Raw genomic sequence first — 9,831 nt, forward strand, 5'->3', positions numbered from 1 at the left:
TTTTTTTTGAAATGAAGTGAAATGAAATTGTTTATCTGGAGTTCTAGCCACAGTAAATATATAAGAACAATATCTTATCCGTAAAAATACAAAAAATCTAACAAAATCTTATTCAGAAAATCATAAAAATTCTATCATGATAAGGTGCAAGGTCGCAAGGACTCATTTGTTTGCGCCTTGTGAGGGTAAATTGTCAACTTTTTTTTTTGGGGTTTCAACTCAAAAACTAGTAACAAAATGGGCATTTAGGTGATAACCCCGTAAATAAAATGCGGAATACGAAACATATTTGAAAACTTTGTATGTTATATTTTCTACTTCGTAACTTTTCAAAAAAATATTTTCTACTCCGTACTTCATATATATATAATCTCAATATAAAAAGTTTCGAACAGTATCGCTTTGCACAGTTTGCTACCGTTCCCTCCGAACCATTCAACAACAATAAGCGTTCAGACACACAATTTTCATGATCGAATCATCTCGCTCTCAAATTACGCCAGTTAACCCTAGGGAGCTACAGATTTGAGTGCGCCTTCAGGTAAATTCTTCACACAAGCTCTAATTCTCTTCCAGTTTTGCACAGAGCATACTCCGTATTGTATATTCGTATCTATCAACTGTGAAATTACACGGTACAGTTTACAGGAAAACCTAGAATCTCTGTCGTTTTTGTAATTATAAATCGTAGATCAAGTTATTATATTATATACAGTATATTCTAAGAGATTAATGTTACTGATTCTTCATACAAGTTTCAAGCACATCATCAGTTGGATACAGTTGAGATGATTACTATTATATTGTATTTGATTAATTTCGGAGTATATCATTCCGTAATCTGCACTATTACTTAACTGTGCATTTCAATGTGTACTTTACTAATATAATTGTGAAGTTTTTCCGGAAGTTAACTCTAAGGTTAATTTAGTCAACTTAATTTGATGTTTATTTAGTTGAATAACCGAGTAAAATTCATTACTGTATTTTGAGGCTATCTATCAAGTGCTTTTAGTACGGATATAATTCTGATTTGAAGCTAAATTTTGGTAACTATTGTTGACTGCAATGTTTAACTTGAACACATTTACCACTCTATTGGCAACCTGATGTTCCTTCCACAGTTTAACTGCAAACGACTATGGATTCATACTCGCTTAAGTCTGTTTTGGATCTACCGGATCCTTTCCGTTCAACTTTTAGTTTCAGGTATGACTTCAACGATAATGAATTATGGATTTGTATAAGTTGTTTAGATACGAGTCATATATTTAGCGTCAACGTGTAATTTCATGCTTGATTGGTATCTACATTAGTACATAGTACAGTGAATTGATTTTTATGTCTATTAGTTTCATATTCTGGCCATCATGTTGTGCTTCTGTAGCATTTAAGTTGTGAACTCTGTATTTTTATAACCATCGCTTAACTTAAAAGTGTTTCAACTAGTTATGTCAAGGTACACAAAGTTATATATCAGTTTTTTTTTGTTATCATTCTTCATAGTTAGTGAAAATATTTCACTCTATCACTCTATGTAATAATAGCATCCTTTGTCTAATCTATTACAGGTATTTCAACTCGCTGCAGAGTGAATGTTTTTCTGCTTGTTTCCACTCCGACATAAACATGGTTATCTCTGCACCGACTGGAAGTGGGAAGACAGTGCTTTTTGAGTTATGCATCTTGAGGCTTTTATCAAAGTTCATCTCCAATGAAGGAAGGTTCATTCATTCAAAAGGGACTCTAAAAACTGTAGGTTGCATACCAAGTTTGTCTGCTTTTCGAAATGATTTATTTTCTAGTATTATTACAAGACATTTCAACTTAGTGCCAGAGTATTTATTGTGGGTGCTGAAGTTTTATAACTATTTTGTCTGGTATTACTGTATTTCCTTTATTACTTTATAAGTAAATTTTGAGTAAAAAATGATTTAACCTATGCTATGATTGTGCATTTGTGCATATGTTGTCTTCACCCTTTAAATTAACTTAAGGGTGAAGACTCTATCCTTCAGTGGTTATTTTGTGTGTATTCTTATACTTAGTGTTATCTTCTTTTGGTTTGAAGATATATATATCCCCATCCAAGGCTTTGGTTCAAGAGAAACTACGAAGTTGGAACCAGAAGCTAGGTTCTTGGGGGGTAAATTGCTTGGAGCTGACTGGAGATAATGAATCTTACAATATAAGGAATATACAAGAGGCAGACATTGTCCTGACTACTCCTGAGGTTGTATATATATATATATATATATATACACATATATATTTATATATTTATATTTGCTTTCACAGTTTCCTTTTCCGATGTTTGCTAAAGACTTAAAGAATTTTATCTGCAGAAGTTTGACTCGGTCACTAGATTTGGTATCAAAGATGGTGGCCTAAGCTTTTTTAGTGATATATCACTAGTACTTATAGATGAAGTACATTTGCTAAACGATCCTCGTGGAGCAGCTTTGGAGGCAATAGTTAGTAGAGTCAAAATGATTGGTCGCAGTCCGCAAATGCAAACGAGTGCATTGGCCCATGTGCGTTTTCTAGCTGTTTCTGCAACTATCCCTAATATTGAAGACCTCGGTAAAGTTACTTTTGTTCCCATTGCGGCCTTTAATCTAGTCGAACTTTGTTGCAGTCTTATGATAATTAAGACCATATGATAAATTACTGACTGTCATTGGCGCTTGCAGGTGAATGGCTTATGGTTCCTGTAGAAGGACTCAAAAGGTATATGTGGTAGCTGTTAGAATTATCACTTGATGAGTGGCTGTCAACTTTTTTCTAAAGAAATTGGTTCTTTTACCGATTGTGTAGGTTTGGCGAGGAAATGAGACCTGTAAAGTTGACTACCAAAGTTTTTGGTAATCACAGTTGTCACAATATCTTCATAAAACTTATACAGTAGTTTGTAGCAGCTTTTTGTTTGAAATTTGCTTAATGTTTAAGTGTTTGCTTGCAGGCTACACAGCAGCCAAAAATGACTTTCTATTTGAGAAAGTAAGTGCGTTGTGCTCTTATTCATTTATTTAATAGTATCTTTGGTAAGTTCATATTTGCTCAATCTTTTTGTAACTATAACTTCCATATGTAATATACTTACCTGCTAGTCTGTAACCCTTTCTTCTTTTTCTGTTATTCAGCGGCTTCAAAACTACATATTTGGTGAGTGTAGAACTCTAAAAGTTGTATACTCTCAGCTCCTTTGGTAAACCTTTATACTGAACACAACGAAATCCCTTATACCTAAAACGTGATATACAGATCTCTTAATGCAATATTCCAGAGGCAAGTCTGCACTAGTATTTTGTTCAACCAGGAAGGGCGCACAAGAAGCAGCACAACAGCTATCGCAGACTGCAATGACTCATGGTTACTCAAACCCATTTATTAAAAACAGGGATCAACAAGAAAGGTTAAGAGAAGCTTCACTCTCTTGTGGTGACAAACAGATGCAATCTTACATACTTTATGGCAGTAAGTTTTCATTTATTTAGAATTGGGCAACTAAAGAGTTTGATAATAACATATGGAAACCAAAGTTGGCACAACATTCATTCTGATTGATTTCTCATTGCTCAGTTGGTTATCATAATGGTGGACTTTCTCCTAAAGACCGCAGCCTGATTGAAGGTCTCTTTCTGAACGGAGATCTTCAAGTTCTATGCACCACAAACACTCTTGCTCATGGAATTAACCTACCAGCACATACAGTTATAGTCAAATCAACTCAGTTTTAGTATGTCTCAACCTGCTTTTTCCTAAGATACTTTGAGCAAAGTTTCAATCTTTTAACAATTTGCATACTTGTTACCTTTTTATTAGCAACAAGGAGAAAGGAATGTACACGGAATATGATAGATCAATGATACTACAGGTTTGACTCTTATTTGTGCACTTCTTATCATTATGTAAGTGTGCAGCAGAAACATTGATATCAGGATGTAAACATTCTTATATGGTGGGTCTTTATAATTCATCTGTTTCTTGCTACACGGTTTTCTGGTAGCATCTTTATCCTTAGAGGAAATTATCTGCTTTGCCTTCTCTATGACTAAATTCAGCTGTTTTGGTTGTGCAGATGTGTGGGAGGGCAGGGCGTCCACCATTTGATGATACTGGAATGGTCATAATCATGACAAGAAGAGAAACAGTACCAACCATCTCTCTCTACACACACACACACACACACACGCACGCACGTACATATATGTAGTATCTCTCTATATGTGTGTGTGTGTATAGACAAAGATAGTATATACAAATAGAGAGAATATGCTAGTTGTCTGTGAGCTGTTTCATCTTAGCATCAAATGATAATCATTTTCAAAACATGTTTGAATTCGTTTTTACTAAATGAGTGGGGATCAAGTTACAGGTCAAACTCTATGTTCCAGTTGAACATAAAGGTTGATCCAGAATACTTATTGTGCAAAACTTGATCCTGTTAATGTACAATTACCGTGTTAAATTTGATCATAAATGCTTTATTGCCTTCAATTTTGAATAATTTGATTTAGGAGGATTCATGCATTATTATCTACTAATACACTTTAGGCTATATTCTACCTGCTCAACTCACTTGACCCGTTTCCGTACATGCCTATTTTTTTAAACCCATTAGACATAACATATAACCTGAATCGACCCATAATGAGTCAACATTTCCACCTCTAATTTCTTCTGGTAGATGATATGTTTTCTAAACTTAATTGTAGGCCCATTTGTATGCGAATCTACTTGGTGGATGCGAATTGGTTGAATCCCAGTAAGTTTGCAGCATAGTTTAGTTAATACTCAAGTATTATACAGATGAAAACCAAATTGTTGATGATGTGGTCCATCTTTCATTCAGATTACTTTCCTGTGTTACCGAACATTTAGCTGCGGAAATAGTTCAGCTCACTGTCCCAGATATAACGAGGGCAATAGAGTGGATAAAATGCTCATATTTATATGTGAGAATGAAAAAGGTAATTTTTTTCACTATACCAAGAACTACCTACTCAATTTGTTGTTATTAATATATTTTCTGAAACTTCCCGATTAACGTTTTAGAAGCCTGAAATCTATGGTATAAAGAAAGGAGTACCCAGTGCCCATACAGAAAAGCATATACAAGGTACTTCTATATAAAATCAGCTTTCTGTGCATCTCAGTTTATGACTCATTTTATCCACTGCAGAAGTCTGTGTCCAAAAAGTTAATGAATTAGCAGACTACCAAATGATCTGGACTGATGAAGATGGTTTTGTGTTGAAGCCTCTTGGTATCTTTAACCTTTTTGCTTACTATAACCATACAATTTTCATGTTACCGTATATATTGATAAGTATCCATCTTTTTGCCCACAGAACCTGGAAGGTTGATGACAAAATATTATTTGAAATTCGATACAATGAAACACATTATGAAGGCGCCTTCAAATTGCACCATAGAAGATGCCCTTCATATTGTTTGTCGTGCAGAGGAAATTTCATGTATGTATATGTCTAACTGCTTTTATTTACTGAAATATTATTATATTATGGAGCTGATTCTAATTACTTAATAAAGGGATACAATTAAGGAGGAATGAGAAAAAGCTTCTAAATGACATAAATAACGATAAAGATGGAAGGCTTCGATTTCACATTCTTGGAGATAAAGGAAAGAAGAAAAAGCGCATACAGACTAGAGAAGAGAAGCTATTCATTCTGGCAAATGATTGCTTGACTGGAGATCCGTTAGCTCATGATTTGTCTCTTACCCAGGTCAGAATCCTACATTATAAGATACAGGTGGCAATTTTGACCCAAAACAATTTGACCTACAACCCAGTATGTCCATTTTGCCACATCTATAATACAGTTTAGTTAGAAGGGAATGGGTCGTATGGATCGAGCAGGTCAAATGAGTTGATTGTCAGTCAAAGTTAATTATTATCATAATTCCTGCAAGCTTCTAACTTTCTTCAGTGATGTAGATTATCGTTGTAATAATATAATATTTGTATACATTGTTGACTCATTGACTATCAATAATTTCAAGAAACAAATACATAAAGTAGTGTTTCCAGGTCAACCGAATCTAACCCAACTGGTTAACATATACTATAATTTCAAGAAACAAATACATAAAGTAGTGTTGACTCATCGACTATCAATAATGTTCATTTCTCATATTGGGGTTTCATACAGGACACGAATTCTGTTTGCTCAAATGGGTGCCGAATTGCAAAATGCATGAAAGAATATTTTATATATAAAAAGAATTACAAGGGAGCTTTGAATTCGATGCTTTTAGCAAAATCTTTACATCAAAAACTCTGGGAAGACAGTCCATATCTGCTCAAACAGTTGCCTGGCATTGGTATGGTGACCGCAAAGGTATTCTCTCAATCTCTATACAACCAAATAATAATAATAATAATAATTTTATTTATTTATTTATTTTCTTTTTTGGAAAGCTAAACAACAAAATTGAATCGTATATCTGCTTACATCTAAGATGACAGTGTATTAACCCACCAACCTGTTGTTTATGTTCAGGCCTTACAATCTATGGGAGTAAATACATTTGAGACCCTTGCTGAAGCAGACCCAAGGAAAATAGAGATGGTTACTGGTCGAAAGTTCCCGTTTGGCAACCACATTAAGGATTCTTTGTTATCTCTTCCACCTAAAGTGGATCTGAAAGTTGAGGAGACCACTTGTCCAAATTACGGAAAGTTCAAACTGGTTATGACATTAACGAGACTGTCACAGTCATCACAAGCAACTAAACGACATTATGCGGATGTGGTATGTGATTAGGCACTCATTATTACAATACAAGTATAGGTGGCAACAAGGGTGGGTTAGGCGGGTTGGGGGACATGTCAATATGGGTTCACGTTGAAACGTTTATCTCTCCCTTGTTCGTTATTAATGTGTGTTTTAATCTCGATTTTATAAAAATAACTATTTTGATATTTGAATTAATGATTTAGAATGCTGTATGGATTAGTTATACACTTTGGAAACACATTTGACCTGTTACCCCATTCCAAATCAGGCCATCCGCCATTTACTATGTAACATGTAAATACGATGCTTGTTAAACATTAACTTTTACATAACATCCAATTTTCACAGGTTGTGGCTGTAGGGGAAGATAACCTGATAGTTTTCCATGAGAAAATAAGGTAATAAATCTGGAATTTAAACTACTATTGCTTTGGTATTAGACAATGCTTCATATATTTAAGAAAATTTATTACCAAGGTGATTTTACAGCATAAAATAAATGGTTTTTTGCAGAGTGGAAGAATTTACCAGGTAACAAAGATGTTTCCTTCTGTTGAGTAACATATCAAGCCCGAGTTACTTGTTAGACTTGCTAAACATAGTGTAAGCTGATCAAACTGTGAAAAGTGTTTAGAAGAGATCCGATTTATGTAGTTTCTGTCCGATCTTTTCTTACCTATTATTTTTATTTTTATCTTTGTTTTGTAAAAAAATTTGTATTTCTATTTGGGTGCAGCCCATATAGTGCAACAGTACTAGTTACATGCCCTTTACAAGGAAAGCTGACTGTTAAGGCAAATATGATTTTCGAAGAATACGGTGAAGTTTTATGCTCTAATTCAACTCCTAATATTTCTTATTTCAATGATAGTTGTGCTATTACTTATTCTAGTTGTGATATTTGTGCAGTTGGGATTGACATACACCAGAAGGTTATACTAATGCGAGATAATAAACTAGAAAGCTATTATAAACATGCAACCAAAAAAGTCTTCTTACCTCAACCAACTGATGTATGCGTTATTGATCCTGAAAACGATCATTCGCCTACTGTCCCAGCTCTCAGGCCAGACAAGTCGTTAAATCCTAAAAATGAAGATGCTTCTGTGTATGTTCTTATGTTCCAATGTCATTTTCGTCTTATAATTGATTCGGGTTATGTTTGATCTATAAATAGTGATAGTAATATAAAAGAAACTGGTCAGATTGGTTCCATGGTTCGAAAGTCTTCCAAAGTATTATTGATTGCATAAAATATCTTAAAGTATGTTATTTAATAAGTACATTTTTTAAAAATTCATAGTTTCTGGAATCATATTTGAAGCACTAATTATTTCTGAAAAGAATTAAAATTACATTTTGAACAAAAAGTTCCTGGCTTAACCCGACCCATACAAAAGTGACCATTTTGACATGTTATCCAACCTGCCCATTTTTCGACCTATACATGTGTTGATTAATTTTTTTCGTTTCTGTGGTCAGACCAAGTTTTAAGCTCCTGGATGAAGATTCAGATGAAGGTAAACTTCTGATATTTGAATGCTTCCGAGGCTTACTATTTGAGATCTGATTATCTCCTTAAAATTTAGTTTATCATTAAGTTCAACTCTGTTTTAATGTGTACTTGTACTTGTATTTGTATAGTTCTTATCAAGCTAATGGATGCTTACACAGGTGAGGTAGTTGCTGAGAACAACAACGACGATGACGATTGCAAGATCATTACTGAAAGAACCGTTTTCGATCACATACGTGAAAAGGCTAAAAGTTTGCCGTCTTTACCAGCCAACCCAACTACTGAATATCCACCATCCGAGGAGACGTTAAGTCTTTTAAGAAAGCGAACACTTGATCGACAGCTGGCACTAGATGATACTCTACAATTTCTAAACCAGACTGCATCAGGTTCCAATTCATGTGAAGAAGAATCAAATGAACCACCAGCAAACGAAAACACACCATCCAACATATTAAAAGGAGAATCAATATTTGAACATATAAGAAAGAAAGCTAAGAGCTTCCCTCGAGTCGATGAAATCAAGACCTTACGCTCCATGTCATCCAATACTAGTTTTGCGATTCATACTGACTCATTTGTTGATGCAAAGTCAAATGCTGTTCAGGACGCAACTTTTATCATCTTAGATTCAGAATTTGTGGAACCTCGATCCGAAAAAAGAAGCTCACAGTCACAGCAATCTGAACTGAAAAAGCTCAAGTATCCAAGTCCAAGTATAGCAAACCAGCAATGCCGTTCACCGGCAACAGCAGCTGTAACAAGGGAGGAAGCAGATTCATTTCTCGGCTTCAAGAGTGTCTTTTCTTTTCTATAAATAATTTTTACGCTATAAAACATATTATCTTTCCATGCCTTAGAATAAGAAGCTACTTTCATATACGGTATTGTAAACTTGTAATGTCTACTTGACCTTGAGTTTCAGCTTTCAACTATGTTTTTCAGCTTCATTTTACATCACCTTTTACAATTGTTTTAGTTTAATGTTTTCTATTGACTATTGATTGACTGGTTTCACAGTTTCCTATTGAAATTAGTAGTGATGATCTGTTTTTAAAACGTGGTCGAGATTTGATTTTCCTTATAGGCGCTTGTTCAGAACGTGCAGGACGGGTAGCAAAAACGGAGGACAACCACTGCGTAGTGAGTGGTCTTATTACTATAGTCACTTTAAATCATTACTGCATATAAACACTTGTGATACTCTGCATTATTCTCACTTGAAATAAATTCGTGTTGTAACACGCAACAATTTGTCACGATTTGTGAATAGAAATGAGAACAAAATTTATTATGAATATAAATAAACTTCAGACTGAGTGATTAGTAAATGTACACAATGAAATACACACCAGAATTAACTACAATCACAACTACGTGTTTGATGATTGTAAGATTACAAAAATAAATGACTTCAGATTCATAGGGATGGCAATGGATGTTCCATCCATAGACATCCACCCGATCCGATCCATTTATAATGGATATGGATGATGTAAAATGGACGATTAATGGATATGGATATGAATATGGACAATCTAAATATTT

At 34.4% G+C, this 9,831-nt stretch overlaps 1 protein-coding gene across 1 annotated transcript; it reads left to right on the plus strand.

The window, feature by feature from the left end:
* The first annotated feature begins 432 nt into the window (after positions 1 to 432).
* On the plus strand, positions 433 to 9,233 carry LOC139866020 (DExH-box ATP-dependent RNA helicase DExH17-like). Its single transcript, XM_071854150.1, has 27 exons — positions 433 to 541; positions 1,125 to 1,209; positions 1,572 to 1,755; positions 2,072 to 2,233; positions 2,346 to 2,583; positions 2,694 to 2,730; positions 2,818 to 2,864; positions 2,963 to 3,000; positions 3,144 to 3,165; positions 3,265 to 3,477; positions 3,583 to 3,739; positions 3,826 to 3,877; positions 4,082 to 4,153; positions 4,719 to 4,768; positions 4,856 to 4,973; positions 5,059 to 5,122; positions 5,186 to 5,269; positions 5,355 to 5,480; positions 5,557 to 5,753; positions 6,180 to 6,368; positions 6,531 to 6,782; positions 7,116 to 7,165; positions 7,281 to 7,298; positions 7,504 to 7,586; positions 7,677 to 7,875; positions 8,250 to 8,287; positions 8,442 to 9,233. The coding sequence occupies exons 2-27, from the start codon at positions 1,142 to 1,144 to the stop codon at positions 9,098 to 9,100; spliced, it is 3,417 nt and encodes a 1,138-aa protein (XP_071710251.1). The 5' UTR covers positions 433 to 541; positions 1,125 to 1,141; the 3' UTR covers positions 9,101 to 9,233.
* The last annotated feature ends 598 nt before the right edge of the window (positions 9,234 to 9,831 follow it).

This window comes from Rutidosis leptorrhynchoides, chromosome 9 (genome assembly GCF_046630445.1).
Source record: "Rutidosis leptorrhynchoides isolate AG116_Rl617_1_P2 chromosome 9, CSIRO_AGI_Rlap_v1, whole genome shotgun sequence".
NCBI lineage: Eukaryota > Viridiplantae > Streptophyta > Magnoliopsida > Asterales > Asteraceae > Rutidosis > Rutidosis leptorrhynchoides.